This window comes from Bos taurus, chromosome 6 (assembly GCF_002263795.3).
Source record: "Bos taurus isolate L1 Dominette 01449 registration number 42190680 breed Hereford chromosome 6, ARS-UCD2.0, whole genome shotgun sequence".
Taxonomy (NCBI): Eukaryota; Metazoa; Chordata; class Mammalia; order Artiodactyla; family Bovidae; genus Bos; species Bos taurus.
Window position 1 is genome coordinate 64,830,202 of NC_037333.1, and position 26,659 is coordinate 64,856,860.

Sequence of the window (26,659 nt, forward strand, 5' to 3'; positions counted from 1 at the left end):
CCATGGAGTGAATCCCAAAATAATGGCACAGTTCATGTTAATTTGGATATTATGGTGTTATGTCTGTGTTTTCAGTAATTTAATATGTAGTGTATTTCCAAAGAATATGTTTTTCTTGGCCAGTGTAAAACCACTGACTCATATTTAGAAGAAAACACAGTTTTAAGAGAGTAAAGGTATATTTTAAAATTTAATTCAAAGAGCTATATGCTAAACACTATGTTAGGTATTAGCAAAGAAATAATGAATAAGAGGAGAATAAAACCATTCTCCTCTATACCATATAACTTACTGTTAGCTTTGTTTATAATAAAAGTATAATGTAATGAGGTTACATAAAAGGAATTTGTGGCAAGTACTATAAAAGCATAATGGTGGTGGCAATTACGTACAATTGGATAGGTCTTAGGGAATAAGTAGTTCATCAGTTAGGAAAGAAAGGAGAGGGCATTTTAGCAAGAGGGATCAACATATCTAATGTCATGGAGATGGGAAGAGGCATGGATAGTTGGGGATGTTTTTAATGGCTAGAGGAAGAATATGAGCATGGACTTCAGATCTGTTCAATCCTGGATTCACCATTTATTAGATGTGTGATCTTGAGCAAGTAACTTTACTTGATGAATCTTACATTCCTCATTTTGACACAGCGATATTCCCAGGCACGTAGTGGTAAGTGCACAATAAACAGCAAAATACTTTCTTATCATTCATGACGTAAACAAATGTATCAGAAAGCTATATATTTGGGCCATATTAGCTGAGACGCTTGAAAAATTGCTTTCAGCAATTCATTAAAGAGCTAAAAAATAAATGATCATATTTCTGTCTTAGAAAGATACCACTGGAACTACTGTACAGAATGGATTAAAAGGAGACATGATTAGAGATAATGAGGAATAAACAGACTGAAAATAATGAAAGGTGGTAAGGACATGGCCTGTGGACATACACATAGGAAAATGGACATTTACAGCTGGTTAGATCTCAAGGGATGCTTTCAAGTTGTCGGTATGTGAAACTAGGTTTTGCCATGAACTGAGATACATATGAAAAAATAGGCACTTAGGACATTTTATTTTTTGGTTGCTTGCTGTTTCTTTCATCTTTTAAAATAGATATGCAAAGATTGACAAATCATGTTCATGTAGAACATGGGTGCCTGTTGGATATATGAACCTGGAAGTTAAAAGAAAGGTATAATAACTGTGGAAGGTAAGATAAAGGGGTGCGCTGTGGTTATGCTTTGGTTATGCTTACTTAATTATACCACATTTATTGAAAACGAATATGTATAGTAAGCCCTGTACAAAGGGCCAAAGATAAATGATTTATTAAAATAAATGTGGTCATTGTTACCATGAACAGTGAAGGAGCTAAGACTTAAGCATGCAATTGTAAGCTCTAATAAAGAATGAAATGCAAAAGAGCAGGATACTATACATACTTATAAAATGATCTAATTTTTCAGGGGTCAGGGGAGCAAGTATTCAGAAATTTCCTGAGGACTGGGCTTCCCTGATAGCTCAGTTGGTAAAGAATCTGCCTGCAGTGCAGGAGACCCCAGTTTGATTCCTGAGTCAGGAAGATGCCCTGGAGAAGAGATAGGCTATCCATTCCAGTTCTCATGAGCTTCTGTTGTGGCTCAGCTGGTAAAGAATCTGCCTGCAAAGCAGGAGACCCGGGTTAGATCCCTGGGTTGGGAAGATCCCCTAGGGAAGGGAATGGCTATCCACTCCAGTATTCTGGCCTGGAGAATTCCATGGACAGTACAGTCCATGGGGCTGCAAAGAGTTGGACACGACTAACAATTTTCACTTCACTTCACACTGGTATTTGTGCTGAGGATGAGTAGGTTTTATCTATTTAGAGATAATAAACAGTAGACAATGCATAGTGTGGCTAACATTCCTACAAATATTTTCAGTAAAATCCTTAAAACAAGAATCACATAGTAATAGCAAGAACAAAAAAATACATTTAAATGACTGTCTTTGGGGATAAACAAGAGCAAATGCTAGGTAGACTGGACATACTCCACACTTAGGGAAAGAATCTCAAAGAATAGAATGAATAGTGGCAGCTGTCAAGATTTAAGGAAGGAAGGTGATATTCTAAGCCCTGTTTTAAAGGCCTGACAGAAGAGAAAAAGTTGCTGACTTGGACCTGAAATGGAGTCTTGGAGTTTAACAGTATTCAATGAGTTCAATGGGAATCCCTTAAGAAAAATGAAAAATTATCTGATTTGAAAATGTAGAGACTGGAATCCTTCAGCTACAGGACAATAAATAGAAAGATAACTTGATTACAGTGAGCTGAAAATTAAACTGAAAGGGAGAACATACACTTTACAAGCAATGCTTTCAAAAAGCTTGAATGGAAAAAGAAGAATGGGGAATCTGAGGATGGGGGAATGGGTGATAGAATCTGGAGAGAGTTTTGCTTTTGCCTTTACGGTAGATTAAGTATATTAGGCATCATCAGAAACTTACAGGAAGCAGTTGAAAAAGAGAAGATGGCTTTGAAGAAGTAAGAAAAGAAAATAATAATCGATGGTTTAGTATTGAAAAAGGAACAAGAGGAAAAGGAATCAAGAGATAAGGTAGAAGAATTAGTCTTGAAGAAGGTTCCAGAAGAATTTGGGAAGTTGAATAAATAGATACTTTCACATATGAAAAGGCATAAATATGTGAAGTTGAATTATTTGATCCTGCACTAAATTTTTAGATAGATAAAGTTTTGTTAACTAATTTCACACCTGAGGCAAAAAGTAGTGTGCAATCTTGTGCAAGATCACAGAGCAAGATAGGCTTTGTCTTCTAACAGAGGGCTCAAATGTAGCTTGAATATGAAGCAAGTGAGTTTATTTGTTTGTGAAAACTAACCTTAAAGATCATCAGACCACAATCTACATATAAACTGTATGATAATACATATTTCTTTTTTCAAACATACAATATTAATATGAATCTCCAAGTGATTATCCTCATGAGACAAATTAATACTTGCCAGTTAACAAACCTTAAATAACTTTTTATATATGCTTTGGATTGACAGATCATTAAGCGCATTTACTCATGCTTACTAACTCCAAAAATGAGGACTTCCTCCAGCCTGGTTCAACTAAAAGGATCCCATTTTGGCCTATGGATAAAAACTTTGTATTTCAGGAAAATAACTGTTTTCCACTTAATTAAATCTAAGGAAAACTAAAACAAAGTAAATTGCAATGATTTTTTTTTTTTTTTTAAGGCAGATGTGCTAGTTTGAGGCATTCCACTATGTATCCTTTTAGTTTTAAGAACCTGGTTATTTCCAATAGGCAAAAAAAAAAAAACCTCTCAAAATGTATTTGAATCATGAAAATGGATGAGTACTCCCTGATAAATTTACCACTGTAAAGTATTAAAAGATCTTCCATGCAGGCAAAGAAGTCTTGTCATTGCTATTACACTGCCAGATTTAATAGCAAAAATCAATTTATTCTTTTATTCAACAAAACTTTCTGCAGTGCCTACTAATTGCCTGACACTGCGTTTGGCACTCCAGCTATGGAAAAGTGGTTAACAAGCAAGGAGCCTGATGTAATGTTCCCTTTAACTTAACCACTGAACTTGAAACACTTAGAACTGAAATATCAAATTTTGTTAATTGTTCTCTTGCAAATTAGGTTGGCGCATAAATGATTTCAACCAAGATTTATCTGCACTATATGTGATCTGATACGTGGATAGACTTAAATCTAGTATTTGTCTCTGTCAGATTATTGCTTTTAAAATGCATTATCAGGAATCTGTTTTGTTTTTTTTTTTGCATTTATAGGTACTTGTATTTTCCAAGTTCAGGGGTTGAGAAGGCATATTTTTTGATATGCCAAATCACAGTGTCAATTTGATTGGCACCTCAATGCATTAAAAATAAAATATCAATATATTTCTATATAGATTTACATCACAAACCACTATTTATCTTCTGTGATGTATTTGCAAAGCATTTTATCTTCAAAAAATGTTAGTATGAAAGTGCATGTGTAACTTATATAACTTAAAAGAAGTAACTGCATAGATAGCAATGAAAAAGCAGTATACTATATGGGGAATGAAAACATAAATCAACAGTAAAATGTGATGGGAATGTTGAAATAACCTAAAAGTTAAGCATAGAATATTAATCAGATTTTCTTTAATATTTACTCACTGACTATTAGTATACAAAATATAGTTTATAAAATGAAATAAATCAGCACTTGTTAAAATTTTACAGTTTACAAAGTTAAGGGAAAAGACTATAATATCAATGTCAATATAATCATATAAATTAGAAAAAAATTATGTTCAAATAACTGAAAAGGAAAATCAGCAAGTATGTTGTTCCAAACTTAATGGAAGGGTATTCAGGTAGATACTTTGTAGAAAAGAAACCCTCCAAGTAGAACTTTTTATTATTATTGAGGAAACTTTATATCTCATTGTGATGTATACAAAGGCTCCTCTTAAGGCAGATATACAAAGGCTCCTCTTAAGGCAGATTGAGAAAGGAAATAGCTATTTATCTGCACAAAACTCACACTTCCTTCAGTACCTGAAACCGAAAAATAGGCATCAATAATTCCCAAAGAAGTTAATCTTAAAGATAAATATTTTTTCTCTTGTGGAATAAATGAGCAACTGAAAATGTCTAGGCATTCCTACCTACTTACTTATTCAATACAACATGGGAGCGATTACAATCCCGCGAGTTTTTTTACATCCAAGCAACAAAGATGATACCCCCATCTCTGAAGAGTAACTCTGGAGTAACTCAGCCAACTGATAGGGCCTGAGATTCTATAATTGGTAAAATTAATGCCCACTTTTCTTTTCCGAATCTTTTTACTGGAAAGTGGTGTGGTTAAAGGCATGAACTTAATGGTCAGGCAGATCTGGGTTTAAGTAAACATTAACTTGTGTGAACTTGGGCAAGTAAGTAACTTCACTAAACTATACCTTCTTCATAAAAAATGAGTGAGTGAGTGAGTGAAGTCGCTCAGTCGTGTCCGACTCTTTGAGACCCAATGGACTGTAGCCCACCAGGCTCCTTGGTCCATGGGATTTTCCAGGCATGAATACTGGAGTGGGTTGCCATTTCCTTCTCCAGGGGATCTTCCCAACCCAGGGATCAAACTCAGGTCTCCCGTGTTGTAGGCAGACGCTTTACCGGCTGAGCTACCAGGGAAGTCCCATAAAAAAAGAGAGAGAATTAAAAAGAGATCCTAGTTATAAAGTAGTAAAGATTATATGAGAGAGCATATGTAGAAAACTTAGCAAGTGCTTGACACACTGTCAGAGCTCAACTGATGCTAGGAAGTGGTTTTAACAAAGTAATAATACCAGCACTTCTAAAGAATTTCAGGCAAGAGCATACTTTAAAAGAAAGCTTTATGTTTGAATGTTCTTAATGTCAAATTTGAGGAACAGTATCTGTTACAAGCTAAATGGGTTGAGGGATTCGCTTAATCACAGTTAGAAGGAAGTTCTCACTTACCTTGTCATTTACTACACTCTTTCCATCCCAAGCCCATCCTCTTTTGGTGAAGTAATTAACAGTTGCAAATTCAATTAGGGCAGAGAACACAAATGCATAGCAAACAGCAATAAACCAGTCCATGGCAGTTGCATAAGCCACTTTGGGGAGAGAATTCCGAGCACTGATGCTTAGAGTTGTCATTGTTAGAACAGTTGTTACTCCTGCAAAAAGATAGGAAGCAAAAACATCAACAAATACCAGTACGACAGCATTGGAAATATTTTTTTTTTCCCAAAAGGTACTTTCATTGCCACCTTTAGTGACTAGAAAAGCAAACAAACAAAAGTCTTCTGAAAGCAAATACTGCAAAGTTAATTATCATAAATGGTTATTACACTTTTTTGAAGTGATGACTCTGAAATGCTTTGCTTTCTCATTTTTGTTTGTATGAATCTCCTTTTCTGCTTAAGTACCATTGAGGTTAGAAAGACTGGTGAAACTGAAGTAGAATTTCTGATGAGGAAAGCAGGTACTTGAAATTGACCCATTTCCCATTAACATTAATTTAAAAAATCCTTCACAAAGCTTCACATTAATTTGTTCATCATTTATTTGACTCATTCTAAGCAATGGACCGGTCATCCACACTAGTGATCACAACAGAACTATGATTAAGAAGTTCTTCATTCTAAGTATAGCTAGGCTAAGTATGAAATTTTCTAGACTGGCTAGTATTGTGAGGATGGAATTTCTTTAATAATGAAGCTTTGGCTTCCCTGGTGGCTCAGAGGTTAAAGCGTCTGCCTGAAATGCAGGAGACCCGGGTTTGATCCCTGAGTCGGGGAGATCCCCTGGGGAAGGAAATGGCACCCCACTCCAGTACTCTTGTCTGGAGAATCCCATGGACGGAGGAGCCTGGTAGGCTACAGTCCATGGGGTCGCAAAGAGTCAGACACAACTGAGTGAGTTCACTTTTCACTTTTCTTTCTCAGAATCTACAGAAAAATAAAACAAGCAACTAAATGCTATACCTTATAAAATATTAACCACTAATTTTAAGGAGTAGTTTATACCTCCGTTGTTTTAAAGAATGTCGTTCGGGGAAATCACAATGGTTAAGTAAAAAGAAAGCAATAACTCAGAAGACAGTCACAACATCAGTCAAAATGTCTACAGTTACCTGCTTTATCAGAGATTCAAGAGAGGATTAATTATGTACATGCATGCATGCATGATAAGTCTCTTCATTCGTGTCTGACTCCTTGTGACCTCATGGACTGTAGCCTGCAAGGCTCCTCCGTCCATGGGATTGTCCAGGCAAGAATACTGGAGTGGGTTGCCATGCCCTTCTCCAGGGCATCTTTCCAACTCAGAGATCAAACCCATGTCTCTTACGTCTTCTGCACTGACAGGAGGGTTCTTTACCACTAGTGCCACCTGGGAAGCCCAATTATGTACACAGAGGATATATTAAATTAAAAGAATCAAAATGTTGGTGAAATGTTCATTCATATAATGAAATTCTTTTATATTTTATATTTTATTCTTTTATATTTCCCTTAGGATAAATAAAACAGATTTTTTCCCACCATAGAGTTAACAATTCATAATAGCAATAATTCTATTTAATTATGAATGAATGAATTTGGGAATATGATGGTAGTAGTAAGAATGAAAGGTAGAAAGATAAATTTAGGTAAAAATAAATTTAGCTCACCTGCTGCTGAGTCAATATTATAAAACACATTTAAGAAATATATTGTGTTAACATGCAACAAACTGTGAAAGATTTTAGATGGTGTCTGCTTTTGAGAATTTGGTACAGTACAATAATTAAATAGAATACAAGACAGTTATACCCACACATACAAACAACAACCTATCCTCCCATGCACACACACATATATAAATGCAACTGACATGAAAATAAATTTAACTTCATCAGCAGTCAAGGGAAAAAAGCAATAATGAGATTTTTTTTTTTTTTACATGTGTTCCCCATCCTGAATCCTCCTTCCTCCTCCCTCCCCATACCATCCCTCTGGGTCATCCCAGTGCACAAGTCCTGAGCATCCAGTATCATGCATCGAACCTGGACTGGTAACTCGTTCCATATATGATATTTTACGTATTTCAATGCCATTATCCCAAATCATCCCACCCTCTCCCTCTCCCACAGAGTCCAAAAGACTGTTTTATACATCAGTGTCTCTTTTGCTGTCTCATATTCAGGGTTATTGTTACCATCTTTCTAAATTCCATATATATGCGTTAGTATACTGTATTGGTGTTTTTCTTTCTGGCTTACTTCACTCTGTATAATAGGCTCCAGTTTCATCCACTTCATTAGAACTGATTCAAATGTATTCTTTTTAATGGCTGAGTAATACTCCATTGTGTATATGTACCACTGCTTTCTTATCCATTCATCTGCTGATGGACATCTAGGTTGCTTCCATGTCCTGGCTATTATAAACAGTGCTGTGATGAACATTGGGGTACACATGTCTCTTTCAATTCTGGTTTCCTCGGTGTGTATGCGCAGCAGTGGGATTGCTGGGTCATAAGGCAGTTCTATTTCCAGTTTTTTAAGGAATCTCCACACTGTTCTCCATAGTGGCTGTACTAGTTTGCATTCCCACCAACAGTGTAAGAGGGTTCCCTTTTCTCCACACCCTCTCCAGCATTTATTGCTTGTAGACTTTTGGATTGCAGCCATTCTGACTGGCATGAAATGGTACCTTATAGACCAGCAAAATGTTAGCAAAACTTTGAAAGACTGATATTATCCTGGCACTGAAGATGATGTGGGTCAATGAAATTCTCTTTAGGGATTACAAACTGGTGTACTACATCTAAGAAATTGTTGCCTAATCTGAGGTCATAAAGATTTAAGCCTATATTTTCTTGTGAGTTTTATAGTGTTAGATCTTATATTTAGGTCTTTGGTCCTTTTTGAGGTGATTTTTTGTATATGGTAGATGTCCAGATCCATTCTTCTGCATATGGATAGTCAGTGGTCCCAACACTACTTGTTGAAAAGACTTTTCTTTCCCCATTAAATGATCTTACCACTGTTGATGAAATCAACTGATCAAAGATGGGTTTACTTCCAGACTTTTAATTCTTCTTTTTTTTCAAACTTGAAACTTTTTATTTTATACTGGGGTATATCCTACCAGTCCATTCTAAAGGAAATCAGTCCTGAATATTCACTGGAAGGACTGATGCTGAAGCTGAAACTCCAATACTTTGGCCATCTGATGCAAAGAACTGACATTAGGAAAGATCCTAATGTTGGGAAAGATTGAAGGCGGGAGGAGAAGGGGACAATAGAGGATGAGATGGTTGGATGGCATTACTGACTCAATGGACATAAGTTTGAGTAAGCTCCGGGAGTTGACGATGGACAGGGAAGTCTGGGGTGGTGCAGTCCATGGGGTCACAAAAGAGTCGGACACGACTGAGTGACTGAACTGAACTGATAGCCATTTACAATGTTGTGGTAGTCTCTGGTGAACAGTGAAGGGATTCAGCCATATATATACTGGACTTTCAATTCTATTCCATTCATCTACATGTCTGTCCTTACACAAAATTCACAGTTTTCATAACATAGCTTTAGGGTAAGTGTTGAAATTGGAAAGCATGAGTCCTCCAAATTTCTTATTCCTTTTCAAGATTATTTTAGCTATTCAGGGTCCCTTATACTTCCCTATGATTTTATGGTCAGTTTGCTCATTTTTTCAAAAAATGTCCTTGGAGTTTTGGTAGATATTGCATTAAATTCCTTGTTTGGGGAAATATTGCCATATTAACTATAATAAATCTTCTAATCCCCAAATGTGACATATCTATCCATTCTAATTGGACATACATATGTCATCTCCGTGTATTTCGAACTTCAATTCCTTTCAGCAACATTTTGTAATTTTCAGTTTATAAGTTTTTCACCTTTAAACTTAAATTTATTTATAGATATTTTCTTCTTTGGGCTGTTATGTAAATAGAAATACCTTTATTTCCATTTTAGATTATTCATTGCTAGTATATAGAAACAAAGCTGATTTTTTTGTGTGTATTGATCTTCTACCTGACATTTTCCTGACAACATTATCTCTAATAGTTTTTATGTGGTTTATTAAAAGTTTTCTATATATAAGAATATGCAACTGCATATAGAGTTTTATTTCTTCCTTTCCAAATTGGATGCCTTTTATTTGTTTTTCTTGCCTAACTTCCCTGGCTAATGCCTGTAGTATGATGTTGAATAGAATTGGTGAATGCAGACATCCTTGTCTTGCTCCTGATGTTAGAACTAAAGTTTTAATCTTTCACCTCTAAATATCCTCTTTATTGGATTAAAGAGGTCCTTTTCTAGGGCTAGTTCACTGACGTTTTTTTTAACATGAAAGGATGTTTTATGTTTTGCAGAGTCTATTGAGATGATGGTGTATTTTTTTCCATATTCCATAAATCTATTTGGGATTATTACATTGATTGATTTCTGTATGTTTAACCAACCTTACTTTCCTGAGGTAAATCACACTTGGTCACAAGTGTGCAATCCTTTTTATATGTCACTGGTTTCAGTTTGTTAGTTTCCTGTTGAGGACATTTGAATCTATATTCATAAGAGAGATTGATCTGCAGGGAATTTTTTCCTCTTGTGATTTGTCTGGATTGTTGAGCTTCTTGAATGAGTTGATTTGTGTTTTTCATTAAAGCTGAAAAATTTTGACCACTGTTTTTCAAATATTTTAATCCCTTTATCCCTCTTCTCTCCTTCTGTGACTACCACTGTACATATATAGACATGCTTGATAATATGCCAAAACTGTCTTGCTGCTGCTGCTGCTGCTGCTAAGTCGCTTCAGTCGTGTCCGACTCTGTGCAACCCCATAGACGGCAGCCCATTAGGCTCCTCTGTCCCTGGGATTCTCCAGGCAAGAATACTGGAGTGGGTTGCCATTTCCTTCTCCAATGCATGAAAGTAAAAAGTGAAAGTGAAGTAGCTCAGTCGTGTCCGACTCTTAGCGACCCCATGGACTGCAGCCTACCAGACTCCTCCGTCTTAGGCACTCATTATTTTTCCTCATTTTTTTTTAACTCCCTGTTTCCCATACTTAAGAATCTTAACTGACTTATCTCTGAGTTCACTGATTCTTTCTTCTTATTGCATAAATCTACTATTAAGCTCCTCTAGTAAATTTTTCTTTTCAGTTATGGTACTTTAGAATTGCTGAATTTCTACTTGTTTACTTTTTATAATTTCTATTGATTTGATATTCTATGTTTGATGAGGCATCATTAGTACACTTTCATTCTTTAGACATGGTTTCCTTTAGCTGTTCTATTTTATCTAATGTAGCTTATTTAAAGTCTTTATTTATTGCAACACTTGGGCTTCCTTAGGTACAGTTTCTAATGAATCTTTTTATTTTTTTAAATGGTATATACTTTTAAAATTTGCAGACCTTATATTTTTGTTGTAAACTGGACATTTTGAATACTGTGATGTGGCAATTCTGAAAATTATATTCTTACCCTTTCCAGGGTCTTTTTCAATTGTGATGTTGTATTTATGAACTCTGCATAGTGACTTTTCTTAACTAATTCTGTAAATTCTGTACTCTTTCCATTTGGGACCACTGAAGTCTCTGTTTTCTTAGCCTAATGGCCATCTAATGATTGGACAGACTTTCTGAAACCCTTGAAAGCATAAATTTATCTGTCTTTGTCAGGTGATTATGTATGCAGGTTGGGTATGTCTTCAACATTCAGCCACACAGTTGACAACTCTGCCTTAGCATCCACTTCCTGCTTGTATAGAGGCTCGAGGTCAATGAGAGGGGAGTGCTTTGGGCTTCCTCAGTCATTTTTGGGTATTCACATAACTGTGTATCCATGTGGCCTTCTAGATTCTAAGAAATACGTCAGTGTGTTTCAAATCACTTATGTACAATTGATTCCCCAGCTTTTCCTCTTAAATTTTTTGGTTAGCCCATTGTTTGATCCAAAAGTTTTCCATTGCTTCTGGCACAGGCAGCTAAAATATTTGTCTGTAAAGGCTTTCAGTGGTATCCCTCAGGTAGTGATTTTGACACTAGAGGGGATTCTGAGTCAGGTGAATAAAAAGAAGCTTTTTGAGAAGATCTTCCAGGGAAACACCATACAGATGAAGTGATGAGAATTCTTTCTAAATGAGCGCCTCCTGTACCAGAAATTCAAGCTTTATTTTTAAGACTACCACTTAGGTGGGGAGTGGATATGAGACTAGGGTAAGTTTCAGTACCACAGAGATTACTATTCTTATGAAGATTCTACAAATTTTCTCGAATAATTGTACTCAGGGTTGCAAACTGTTGGCTGATTTCCAAGGTTTTGAAAAAGTTGATTTTAACAGTTTTACCATTTTCTCATTGCTTTTATGAAGATGTCGGATTTTAGTATTTCTTACTCCACCATTTTTGTTGATATCACTTCAAACAATTTGAATGGGTCTCCCCTGAGACCTAGGAATTGTTTTTCTAGCTGAGCCGGGGCAGGGTGAAATCTGTGTAGTTCTGTCCTCAGAAGGTCTTACAGTCAGATTGCTGGGTTTGAATTCTGGCTCCAATAATTGCTGCCTGTGTAATCTTGAGTAAGTCTCTCAACTGTTCTCCTTATGTTCCATAACTTCAAAACAGATCTTTAGACTATATCTACTTAAGAATAATGTTGTGAAAGTTAAGTATGTATTTACCACAAACTCTGGGACATTGTGGGAATTTACTAAATGTTATTTATTTTATTCTCTTTTTGTTGCTATTAATACTATCAGAAACCTACCCTACTGCAGTGACAGCAGAAAAATATTTAAAGATAAATGATACACAAGGCTTCTTATCATGAACACTGCTTGTAAAAGTAAAAAGGTGGTAATGTTAGCAATCAGTGATTGGGAAATAGTTTAATAAAATTTTTAATACCTATATCAGTAATACCACAACAATAAAGTTGGGATAATATTGACTGTAAAAAAATCTACAATATATTTTTCTTAAAAATGTTTCATGATTCAGTTTTCATGAAAGTTTATGCACAGGAATTTGTGTGTCAATATAGATATACTGCATGAACTTAGTAAGTAAAAAAATCAAAAAGGACATTCATCTTAAGTTACCATGTTCAGGAATAAGATAGCATGTGGTTTGGAATGATGAACTAGAAACTTTGTTTCTATTTCAAGTTCAGTTGAAATAGAAAAAAAATCAGATTTTTTCTATGATTTTATTTTTTAATTATTTAATTATTTTAATGTATAATTCATTCCTCAGGTTTTCCTCTTAAATCTTTTTGGTTAGCCCATTGTTTGATCCAAAAGTTATCCATTGCCTCTGACAGGGGCTGCTAAAATATTTGTCTGTAAATACTTTCAGTTATTTTTCTATTATTTAATTGTTTTGGTATTTTATCAGATAAACAAGAAAGGACAAAATTTCTAAGGGTATTATCTAAGATAATCATATTGATATTAGTTACTTTGGGGAATTAACATTGAGGGAAATTCACTTTTTTCCTGAAGTGGCCCTTCTTTGCTTCTGTGATAAGACAAAATGCAAAATTTTTAATTTAAACAAGAGATAATGACTTTTAATTATTTCTAATTCAACTGTGAATTTTGGGGAATAACAGATACACTAATGTGGACTAACAAAGAAAAATCTACAAAAAATGCATATTCAAATTATGGCAAACCATAAATTTAATTATGATTCTGAGTCCATACCATTAGCTTAAAATTAAATTTGAGTCTAGTCACTCAAGCCAATAAAATGTTACAGCAATTTCAATATAAATGTTTTTCACCATATTTAAATTGCCCCTGAATCTAAATTTTATTTTCTTTCATCTGATTGTAGAAACTTGACATGAAAATTGTTAACACTGATTATAAGCTTTCCCTCCTTCCCTCCCTTCCTTCATTTTTCTTTATACTGCAGGGATAAGTTTCTCATAAGCCAGCTTTTCTCTCTGTTAGTTCAGCTTAGTCTGTCCCATTACACTATAGATAGAAAAGCTAGGCATTCAAAAGTTGCACTTCCCTAAAAAGTTCACAAACCTCCCACATGCCCATCTCCCAGCAGTGGGCATTTTCCCATTCCTGGTAAGGCCTCCATAAATGAATGTTTCCACGACATTACTGTAGCAGATTGTGTCTTCCCTTATCACCTCCGAGGGACCACTGAAACTCAACGTTTCTTTGGGAAGCCTAAGTTTCTTTTACAGTAAAATAAAAGGCAAGTAGCTTAATTTCTTTTTCCAACTTGTATGTGCTGAAAACCTCAGTTCTTTTTTTTTTAATTTAAATTTATTTATTTTAATTGGAGGCTAATTACTTTACAATATTGTATTGGTTTTGCCATACATCAACATGAATCTGCCACAGGTGTACACGTGTTCCCCATCCTGAACCCCCCTCTCACCTCCCTCCCCGTACCATCCCTCTGGGTCATCCCAGTGCACCAGACCCAAGCATCCTGTATCCTGCATCAAACCTGGACTGGCGATTCATTTCTTATATGATATTATACATGTTTCAATGCCATTCTCCCAAATCCCACCCTCTCCCTCTTCCACAGAGTCCAAAAGACTGTTCTTTACATCACTGTCTCTTTTGCTGTCTCGCATACAGGGTTATCATTACCATCTTTCTAAATTCCATATATATGTGTTAGTATACTGTATTAGTGTTTTTCTTTCTGGCTTACTTCACTCTGTATAATAGGCTCCAGTTTCATCCACCTCATTAGAACTGATTCAAATGTATTCTTTTTAATGGCTGAGTAATACTCCATTGTGTATATATACCACAGCTTTCTTATCCATTCATCTGCTGATGGACATGTAGGTTGCTTCCATGTTCTGGCTATTATAAACAGTGCTGCGATGAACATTGGGGTACACATGTCTCTTTCAATTCTGGTTTCCTCGGTGTGTATGCACAGCAGTGGGATTGCTGGGTCATAAGGCAGTTCTATTTCCAGTTTTTTAAGGAATCTCCACACTGTTCTCCATAGTGGCTGTACTAGTTTGCATTCCCACCAACAGTGTAAGAGGGTTCCCTTTTCTCCACACCCTCTCCAGCATTTATTGCTTGTAGACTTTTGGATCGCAGCCATTCTGACTGGCGTGAAATGGTACCTCATTGTGGTTTTGATTTACATTTCTCTGATAATGAGTGATGTTGAGCATCTTTTCATGTGTTTGTTAGCCATCTGTATGTCTTCTTTGGAGAAAAGTCTGTTTAGTTCTTTGGCCCATTTTTTGATTGGGTCATTTATTTTTCTGGAATTGAGCTGCAGGAGTTGCTTGCATATTTTTGAGATTAGTTGTTTGTCAGTTGCTTCATTTGTTATTATTTTCTCCCATTCTGAAGGCTGCCTTTTCACCTTGCTTATAGTTTCCTAGAATGAAACTGGAGGAATCAACTTGTCTGACTTCAGACTCTACTACAAAGCCACAGTCATCAAGACAGTATGGTACTGGCACAAAGACAGAAATATAGATCAATGGAACAAAATAGAAAGCCCAGAGATAAATCCACGCACCTATGGACACCTTATCTTTGATAAAGGAGGCAAAAATATACAATGGAGAAAAGACAATCTCTTTAACTAGTGGTATTGGGAAAACTGGTCAACCACTTTAAAAGAATGAAACTAGAACACTTTCTTGGAGAAGGCGATGGCACCCCACTCCAGTACTCTTGCCTGGAAAATCCCATGGACGGAGGAGCCTGGTAGGCTGCAGTCCATGGGGTCGCAAAGAGTCGGATACGACTGAGCGACTTCACTTTCACTTTTCACTTTCATGCATTGGAGAAGGAAATGGCAACCCACTCCAGTGTTCTTGCCTGGAGAATCCCAGGGACGGGGGAGCCTGTTGGGCTGCCGTCTATGAGGTCACACAGAGTCGGACACAACTGAAGTGACTTAGCAGCAGCAGCAGCAGCAGAACACTTTCTAACACCATACACAAAAATAAACTCAAAATAGATTAAAGATCTAAATGTAAGACCAGAAACTATAAAACTCCTAGAGGAGAACATAGGCAAAACACTCTCCAACATAAATCACAGCAGGATCCTCTATGATCCACCTCCCAGAATATTGGAAATAAAAGCAAAAATAAACAAATGGGACCTAATTAAAAATAAAAGCTTCTGCACAACAAAGAAAACTATAAGCAAGGTGAAAAAACCTCGGTTCAATAGTAGCTAAGTAGATGGTGTCAAAGTAAAGAAATGCTATGTGTTGAGTGAGACTATACATCGAAAGGAAAAAATCAAATCTGGGAAATGATTTCACACAGAGAATGAGACTGTGGACTCCACGGCAAGATGCCTGAATTCTAATTCTGTGACCTTAAGGAAGTTCCCTAGCTTCTTTGTTCCACAAATTTCCTCATTTGTAAAGCAGGGATAGGTAGTGTTTTCCCAATGTGGGTTTGATCCCTGGGTCAGAAAGATTCCCCTGGAGAAGGAAATGGCAACCCATTTCAGTATTCTTGCCTGGAGAATCCTATGGACAGAGGAGCCTGGGGGGTTACAGTCCATAAGGTCACAGAGTCACACATGACTGAATGACTGAGAAAGCATGCATCCTGTTGCTACAGCAATCAAAAGAGTTACCACATGTAAAACAACACCTCTTATTATAAAAAGATACCTGAAAGGAAAGTTAGGACATATTTAAATCAGAAAAATAAAATCCTCAAATTGTAAAGAATTTTCAGCCAATTAAAAAATAAATAAAATATTTTTTAAAATCCTCGAGACCTTTATACCCATCAAATTCTTATAAGTGAGTATTTGTGGTTAGGGTATGGGGTGGAAGTTAGGAAGGAGAAATCTCAAAAACCAAATAGGCACAAAAACTGCAATAGAACAGAAACTTAAAATTGTTTGATACCACCTGCTGGTTGCTGATAGAAATGGCAGAAACTACAGACTTCTGGTAACAAAATGTTGGATTCCCCACTCCACCCCACCTTCCCCTTGAGCCCAGTAGACAAAACAATAATCATTCCTTCCCCCCAAAATGATAATAATAATATTAACAAATACAGTAGAAGCACACTATGAAATTTGTTGTTGTGTTGTCACTAAGTTGTCTCTGACCCTTTTGCAATCCCATGGACTGTAGCCCACCAGGCTCCTCTGTCCATGGGATTTCCCAGGCAAGAATACTGGAAAAGGTTGCCATTTCCTTCTCCAGGGGATCTTCCTGACACAGCGATCAAACCTGTGTCTCCTACCTTGGCAGGCAGATTCTTTACCACTGAGCCACCTGGGAAGCCCCACACAATGAAAGATTGCAGTTTTATTTTTAAGGTTGAAATTTTAATGCATAACTGTACTACTACATCTGATGGGCTTCTCAGGTGGTGCCAGTGGTAAAATCCCACCTGCCAGTGCAGGAGACTAAGAGACATGGGTTCTATCCCTGCGTCGAGAAGATACCTTGGATGAGGGCATGGCAACCCACTCTAGTATTGCCTGGAGAATCCCATGGAAAGAGAAGCCTGATGGTCTATAGTCCATAGGGTTACAGTCAGACATGACTGAAGTGAATAAGCACCCACACACGCTACATCTGAATAATAAAAAAGTTGAAACTTTTATGTATTAGAGGCAGAAATTATACTCAGATAACATATCATTGTTGTAATATCTAATTATCTCAAACTCTATTAATTAAAAATTTTTCAACTTGGAAACTATTGATTATGATCTAGAACATGTTTGAAAGGTTAATTATAGTGTACATAATACTATGAGGGATTTACAATTTTTTTCTCTATGTTTACCTGACCCATCATGAATTTAATAAATCCAAAACTCATATCCCTTTCCCCAAACCCTTTTCATCTTTATGTCTCTTTCTTAGTGAAAGACTTCTGCAATCTGAATGAAGCCATTTTCATATTCAAGGTTGAAATGGCAGTGACATGGGTAATTTGTCAGTCTGGGCAACATTCGGTTTCTTTTACTGAGAATTTTTTTTCCCTTTCACACATCCCTCTTTTTTATTACCAAAATCCTATTCAGTTCAGTTCAGTTCAGTCACTCAGTCTGATTCTTTGTGACCCCATGAACCGCAGCACACAAGGCCTCCCTGTCCATCACCAACTCCCAGAGTTTACCCAAACTCATGTCCATTGAGTTGGTGATGCCATCCAACCATCTCATCCTCTGTCATCCCCTTCTCCTCCTGCCTTCGATCTTTCCCAACATCAGAGTCTTTTCAAGTGAGTCAGCTCTTCTCCTCAGGTGGCCAAAATACTGGAGTTTCAGCTTCAGCATCAGTCCTTCCAATGAACACCCAGGACTGATTTCCTTTAAGATGGACTGGTTGGATATTCTTGCAGTCCAAGGGACTCTCAAGAGTCTTCTCCAACACCACAGTTCAAAAGCATCAATTCTTTGGTGCTCAGCTTTCTTTAACTCTCACATCCATACATGACCACTGGAAAAACCATAGCCTTGACTAGACAGACCTTTGTTGACAAAGTAATATCTCTGCTTTTTAATATGTCTTAATAAATTATTAAGCACCTACTTAGTGCCAGGTAGTTTTGTAGTACTGAGAACACACCAATAAACAAAAGAGCAAAGATTCCTGCACCCAAAGAATGCACACTGGACCAGTACACACAGCTCAACTTGCTCTTTCTGTAGGACTTCACCCATAAAGGCAACTATGACCTGGTCCTATGCATGCCTCTATCATATCACATCCTGTTTGAATTTTCTATTGGTTTACATGACTGTATAGCCCCCCTAAAATTCAGAGATTAGAGTTTGTTTGTCATCTTCTCCTCAGAATGTAAAAGGGTGCATAGCAGAGGCTAGAAGGTCATTATATAGTTTTTTAAAATAAACTATTTGCCCAATGATCTGTAACTGATAACACTTATTCATTAGGATAAAAGCAAGAAATCTATTCCTTCTTTTATAAAGCAAGCAGGCATTGAGTTCCCATTCTATGCTGGGTACTGTGGAGCTGTGCATGAAATGTGAGCCAAAGCAAATTAGTTGTGTATATTTTTTTTTTCCAAAACAACACAAAATAATATAATATCACAGCTGGGTCTATGATGAACTGTAACTGGATGACCTACCTAGATTGGGAAGTTGGGTTGTTGCTGTTGCTGCTGCTAAGTCGCTTCAGTCGTGTCCGACTCGGTTCGACCCCATAGAGGCGGCCCAACAGGCTCCTCCATCCCTGGGATTCTCCAGGCAAGAACAGTGGAGTGGGTTTCCATTTCCTTCTCCAATGCATGAAAGTGAAAAGTGAAAGTGAAGTCGCCCAGTCGTATCTGACTCTGTGCGACCCCATGGACTGCAGCCCACCAGGCTCCTCCGTCTATGGGATTTTCCAGGCAAGAGTACTGGAGTGGGGTGCCATTGCCTTCTCTGGGGAAGTTGGGTTAGGCTGCCCCAAAGAAATATGGGGAAAAGTTAGAAGGGTCATCAGGCAATGCTGAGGAAAGAATATGCACAGGAGCCCAGCCAGAGACATGAGGAAACATGGCATTGTGAGGAATGGAGAGACTCCTGCAAGGTGGGAAGACAGAAGAGGAGGGTTTCATGAGGAGGAGGTCAAGGGGAAAGCAAAGGCCAGACCATCCAGGGCCTATTTGATGCTGTCAAGATAAAAATGACTTCCAAGAGCACTTCTAAAGCTTTACAGAGTTCATGCTAAACTGGTTAGTGACATGGTCAGTATTTCTTGTTTAAAAGATTACTCTGGCTATTATCTTCCATAGTTAACTAGGCTCCTCTGTTCATGGGATTCTCCAGGCACAAATACTGGAATGGGTTGTCATGACTTCCTCCAGGGTATCTTCCTGACCCAGGGATCGAACCCACGTCTCTTGTTAGTTCTGCATTGGCAGGCAGAATCTTTACCATTGCGCCACCCAAGAAGCATTCAATAGTTAAGATGATTGCTTTTATCTTCTCTAGCTTTTTTTTCAAACATTTTCTCTTTGCCTTTAGTTTACTGCTGTTTTAATATGATATGACTGTGTTTTTCTTTGTTTTGCTTTGTAGATAATTATCCTTTGTGATGTCCTCTGAGTTTTGTGGACCTATGGTTTAGTCATTAATATTTGGCAAGTTTCAGCCACGATTATGTCAAATATTTCTTCTGTTCTCACTTTATTCTTCTGATATTACAATTATGACTCTGTTCCACCTATTCAAATGGTAGCACAGTTCCTGAATGCTTTGTTCTGTTTTTGTTGTTATTTATTCAATTGAGTTTTTTTTCTTGCTTGAATTTCAGTTTGAAAGTTGAAATTTCTAATGATCACATACTAGCTAATCAATTCATTCTTCAGTCTTAGAGTTGGTTGATGAGTCCACTAAAGTCATTCTTCATTTCTATTACTGTCTTCTTTATTCCTATCATTCCTTTTGATTTTTAGAGTTTCCATTTCTCTGCTTTTCTAACCAATCTCTTCTTGCAGGTTGATTACTTCTTCCATTAGAGGTACTAACATATTAATCATAGTTACTTTAAATTCCTTATTTTATAATTCCAACGTGCCTATCATGTCTGAGTCTCTCTCGTTGCTTTTTCTCTTCCAACTGTGTTTTTTTTTTTAATGTTTCCCTTTGGCATGCCTTCTAATTTTTACCCCAAGTATTAGTAAAGTGTAATTGACATACATCACTGATAATTTTTTGTTAAAAGCTGACCATGTTAATTTGGGTAATAGGGACTGACATAAATAGACCCTCAGGATAGGATTTAAATTAATCTGGCTAGACAGCTGTGTCTAATGTCTGCTGTCATTATAGGTGCCACAGGATTCAAGGCTTTTTTGTTTTCTTGTGGCTTCCACTCTTGACCTTGGACTTTCCTAGCTACTACTTCTCCCAGGGAGTCTGTGCCTTCAGCTTTTCTGCTATAAGCTGCTGCTATTCTACAGGCATCTCATTGGTGTGGTAGTAAGGTGTACGGAAGGGAGACTGAACTATTAATACAATCTGATTTGATTTCAGGCTTTTAGGCAGCCTGTGTCTCAGACTGTAACATCACAAGTGTTTCTCTTCTGGTATGGTTTTATTCCCCCTTCTCCTTCCTCCTTGCAGTGGCTGCAGCATGCCCAGTCTATTTCCGTGATGCTCTGATCCCAATCTATTTCCATGATGCTCTGATCTCTGGTGATAGTATTTCATTTTCTCATATCTCCTTAGGTGAGAAAGTAAGGCTAGAGCAGCTTGAGTGGGAAGAATGGCCTCTGTCAGCTGGGATGAGGCTCCGGCCAAGTCCCTTTCCCTGGACACAGGCTTTGTTTATGGAAAAGGCTCTGGGTATGCTTCAAAAAGATTCTTCTCCTTCCTCCTTCCTCTGCTATTGTTAAGAATGGATATAGCTTAGATCTTTAGCCTGAGAATCTAGTGGGATTCCGGGAGGTAAAATCCCATGAATATGTCGGGCTCCTTCAAAAGTTGTGCTTCACTAGTTTCTTACTCTCACATGAGTACATGTTCAGTATCTAACAATTATGAAAATAAGCATTTAAATACCTCTACCAGCGTATGCTGTTTAAGCAGCATCTCTTCCAGGTAAAAACAAAGTCTTAGCGGTGTCTCTGGATGTCCCTGCCTCTCCCCAAATTGGGACGGCAGTTTGCCTGTCACCTCAATTCTCCTATGAATGTAATAGAAGTCCTTAATTTTCATTTGTTCAGTTTTCTCTAATTGTAAAGATGGGAGTGACAACTTGCAAGCTCTTCACATGTCAGGGATGAAACCTGAAGCTCAGTGCCTTGATCTGAATACAAGATTTTTTATAATTTCCCATGTTATTAGTTATATATCTGTGTTTTGTTTTTTTGTGTGGGTTTCTGGTTGTGTTATGGGTAGTTGAGTTTGACAGTTAATCAGAAGAGCTAAGTAATGTTTAGCAAAGTAATGAATCAATATAATACAGACAATCTTCTGGAAGTAAATAATGAACTAATATCAGCAGATGACTGATAGTCAACAAGGCAAATTCATAAATCTTTGCATTTGGCCAGCGCCATTCAATGTGAAACAGATGCTCTAACAGTTCATTGTGTTCCTGCTAACTGAATCTGATGGGCAGCTTTGAAAACCTATGAAAATGAGTTATAATAAAATGACAGAGTATTGTTATATCACTGAATCTACTTCATTTAAAAATGACTTGTTAAAAATAGGACAATTCAAGAAATAAACCATTTTTAATTATATGCACCTGATGTATTCAGTTAGGTTGCCTAATATTTGTTCCCCACTAACTAGCTTGATCATATTTTTGGCAAAAATATTAGTTATAAAATCTGGCCAAATTATTTAATGCTTTTACTACAAGCATAAACAAAATCATACTGAAGTTTGAAAGTAAGAAGAATATTCATACAGTAATGTTATTGACTCTAATTTAACATTTGTGAAACATGCTAAATTAACAAGATATTAAAAACTTTCATGATACAGATGGAAATGTATTTGCAATCAATGTTAATGTGTAAGTATACACACATATATGGATATGAATATTCAAGAACTCTGGGGAATCAGTGGTGGAACCTCAAGCTATGCGGATCAGTGAATATACCAAGTCTGTGTTCAATGCCCCTTCTAGGTTATCAGAAAGCACCCTGAATATTCCTAGACCATATCATTATATATATATATATATATATATATATATATATTTACCTTCATTTCTCCTCAAATAGAATGTGAGTGTAGGAATCACATCTTTTTTGCTTATTTTATGTCTCTAAGGGCTTCCCTGGTACCTCAGCTGGTAAAGAATCTCTCTGCAATGCAGGAGACCCCAGTTCAATTCCTGGGTCAGGAAGATCCACTGGAGAAGGGATAGGTTACCCACTTGAGTATTCTGGCCTGTTAAATTTCATGGACAGAGGAGCCTGGCAGGCTACAGTTCATGGTGTCTCAAAGAGTTGGACATGACTGAGCGACTCACTATGTCTCTAAGGTCTAGAATAGTGTCTGGCACATGTTTTCTTATTGAATGAATTAATATAGTTTTGAAGCAAATACACCTATTTGTGTGGATACACACATATAAATGAGTGGGTATGTTTGTGTATGTTTTTGGTTAAATACATAAACACACAAAAATATTCTGATACTAGCTGTTTTCTCCCCAGAATTCAATGACTAGGGAAATGGGATTAAGAGATGTATGATCATTGAAACAGTTTTAAATAAATATTTTATGTGTTCCATAAATCTAATTAAAATACTATATACATAACATTTTACATATCAGTTCAGTTCAGTTCAGTCGCTCAGTCGTGTCCAACTCACAGCACGCCAGGCCTCCCTGTCCATCACCAATTCCCAGATTTCACTCAGACTCACATCCATAGAGTCAGTGATACCATCCAGCCATCTCATCCTCTGTCGTCCCCTTCTCCTTCTGCCCCGAATCCCTCCCAGCATCAGAATCTTTTCCAATGAGTCAACTCTTCCGTCTACTCAAGGATATGGTTTTTCCAGTGGTCATGTATGGCTATGAGAGTTGGACTGTGAAGAAAGCTGAGTGCCGAAGAATTGATGCTTTTGAACTGTGGTGTTGGAGAAGACTCTTGAGAGTCCCTTGGACTGTAAGGAGATCCAACAAGTCCATTCTGAAGGAGATCAGCCCTGGGATTTCTTTGGAAGGAATGATGCTAAAGCTGAAACTCCAGTACTTTGGCCACCTCATTTTACATATATATATACATAAAGTAGTATGTACATAGTATATGGTGAATATATTACATATATAGTTATATGTAATATATATAATATATATGTATATATACATATATAAAATTATGTATATAAGATAAAGTTAGAGTTCATTCTTAGAAAAGGTATTAAAGTAAGCACCAACTAAAGACTATTCTCCAGAGTGAACAGGTAGGAAAGCAGATAAGATAAAATGAAAGTACCCCTCCATCCTCTCTCTCATGTAACAGTTTTTGTATAAGATATCTAAGGCTAATAAGACTACTGTGGTATCAGAGACTTAGGCTTCCTCTTTCTTGTTTCTCTGTCATTTTTATGGTAGCATCCACATCCTTGAGGTTGAAGAGGGCTCGCCAGCACTTGGTCTGCATTCCAGCAAAAGAGAGGGGAGGGCCAAGAGAGGCCCATACATTTACCTTAAGGGCACAAATTGCAAGTTCAACACCTAACTTTTACTCATATGTCTTTGAGAATTCAGTCATATGGCCACATCCCGCAGTAAGGAAGGCATGGAAATGAGTGGGAATGTACAGCAAATCACTGTAGTCTCAACTTGACGTACACAACTAGAATCAAGACTTGGAATGTTCTGTAAGACATTAGGAAATAACTAGTCATCTCTGACAGATGAGGTCCATGATGGTTCAGGCACAGACTATATAAATTGTCTGAAAAACTGGGAAAAGAAGAAAGGAGTGTTTTATATTAACTTCTAAGATACCAAACTATCTGCTAAAACAAAACTTCAACATACCTACGTTACATTGGCCTCCTGGAAAGCATTCCACTGTGTTTGCTATGTAAATACAGCTTTGAAACAGTTCCAAAGCTCACTTCCCAATAGTTTGGTCCTATCTAAAAAGGGATTCTAGAGCTAGTACTTCCATGCATGTTCTGTCTTTTGACCACTCTTCTTTAGTTTTCTCAGTAGGCTGCTCTTTACCACTTGTCACTCAAATGCTCAGATTTCACAAGGTAACATAACTGTTCTTCCACTCCTCTTACTTTTCTGTTTTTCTGGGCAATATAATTTACTCTGATTTCCTAATCTGTTCTCATATGATAAATATCTTTAAGGATGTATTTTATGAACTCCAGTGACCATCTTCCTGATATCTCTAATAAGCTCAATACCAATTTATTAAGCCTCCTACATGACATTAATTTTTAATTAAAAATCTATCCAGTATACCACATGCCTGCCACTTTGTTAGACAAGAGTATACAAAAAACATGAATTATATGCTCATGGAGAATATAATCTACTGGAAGACAGATAATTAACAGGCAAATTGCACAGATAGTGTAATAAGTGATAGAGAAAGTATAGCTGCTCTGAGACTACCTAAAAAGTACCTATCGAAGATTTTGGGGTCAGAGAAGGCTTCCTGCAGGAAGTGATATAGCAAAGGAAATTTGAGTAATCTGAGGAATAGGTTCAATGAAGAAAAAACATGTTCCTGGGTCTGATGTAGGTCAGTGGATAAAAAGGTATACTCACAACAGGTTAGGCCGGGGAGGCCCCTAGAGGCCAAATAATCATGGTAAGGCTTTCAGTCAATGACTATAATGTACAGTCATAGAGAAGTTTCATGCAGGAGAGGGTTATATAAGCAGAATTGAGTTTTAGAAAGATTACTTTTGCTACACTGTGTAGAACGGAATGAAGAATAATAAGACTAAAGTCAGAGAGGCCAGAGAAACCTTATACAGTGACCCCACACTGAGAAGTTCCATAGAAATCTCAAATTTTAGCCTTCACAACTACATCTATAAGCTAAAACTTACCACATCTCCCATGATTCTTTATCATAAAAATGATGTTACATTTATCTAGGCCCTCAATAAGAATCCGGGAGTATTCTGCAATGTTTATATTTATCTCCCCATCGGATTCTCTATGTCCTACATATTCTCCCTCCCTAGCTTCTCCCAAATCCATGACTCCTTCTCCACCAATGTTCATTCAGCCTTTCATTATTTCTCACTTGGATTATATCAATTGTCTCTTAAACAGTCATCCTCTATCACTCATACCATTTCAATCTATTTACACAGTGTTTCTCATAATTGTCTTGCCTGAACTCAAAAGCATCCATTTCACTCTCTCATTAAAATACATTTCAAGCAGTTTCCCTGGCTTTTGTTGTTATTGTTCAGGTACTAAGTTGTGTCCAACTCTATGTGATCTCATGGACTGCGGCACACCAGGCTTCCCCGTCCTTCACTATCTCCCAGAGTTTGCTCAAATTCATGTCCACTGAGTCAGTGATGCCATCCAACCATCTCATCCTCTGTCACCCCATCTCCTCTTGCCCTCAATCTTTCTCATTGTCAGGGTCTTTTCCAATGGCTCAGCTCTTTGCATCAGGTGGTGAAAATATTGAAACTTCAGCTTAAGTCCTTCCAATGAATATTCAAGGTTGATTTCTTTTAGGAATATAAGCTGTACATAAACTGGCCTCTGTTTAACTATTCTTACAAACAAAAGAATTTCATGCCTGAAATACACTGAGCAATAATCTTTTATTCTTTATATGCTCTGTATTGCTTTTTATAATCACATACCCTCTGCTTAGAATATTGCCTTTTCCATTATACTACTTTTTAAGCTTGACTTGACTTCTTTCCTGGGGGCTTCTCTGATTTTCTCAATTTTTACTGCTTCCTTCTTTGCGCTGTCACAAAGCACAAAGAAAGATTGATTTTGGAATACTTCTCTCTCTTCACATTTATTTATATGTCTCTCCAACTCCTCCATACTCTGAGAAGTTTGTAGGCATCTGGAAATGCTATCACCTAACTCAGATTCTGACAAAAGTAAATACTTATATGCCATTGTTTCATCAAATGAAATAATTAAAAATCTATGAACAGTAACATTAGGGGACCATATTTACAAATTCTCGAAGAAGGAACAAACAGTTTAAGAAGCTAATAAGCTTTAGAATGAAACAGAGGTTTCATCACTACATTGTACCTATGAATGGAATATAAAAGTGGTATCAGTTCAGTTCAGTCACTCAGTCGTGTCCGACTCTTTGCGACCCCATGAATCACAGCACGCCAGGCTTCCCTGTCCATCACCAACTCCGGGAGTTCACTCAGACCCATGCCCATTGAGTCAGTGATGCCATCCAGCCATCTCATCCTCTGTCGTCCCCTTCTCCTCCTGCCCCCAACCCCTCCCAGCATTGGAGTCTTTTCCAATGAGTCAACTCTTTGCATGAGGTGGCCAAAGAACTGGAGTTTCAGCTCTAGCATCAGTCCTTCCAAAGAAATCCCAGGGCTGATCTCCTTCAGAATGGACTGGTTGGATCTCCTTGCAGTCCAGGGGACTCTCAAGAGTCTTCTCCAACACCA

General features: G+C 37.2%; 1 protein-coding gene across 3 annotated transcripts in view; it reads right to left on the reverse strand.

The window, feature by feature from the left end:
• Positions 1-26,659, reverse strand: part of GABRA2 (gamma-aminobutyric acid type A receptor subunit alpha2) — a 147,163-nt gene that overhangs the window by 15,376 nt on the left and 105,128 nt on the right. For all 3 annotated transcript variants that reach the window (XM_024993020.2, XM_024993019.2, NM_174541.2), the window contains 1 exon segment: positions 5,524-5,726. In XM_024993020.2, the coding sequence (XP_024848788.1) occupies positions 5,524-5,726 (203 nt within the window).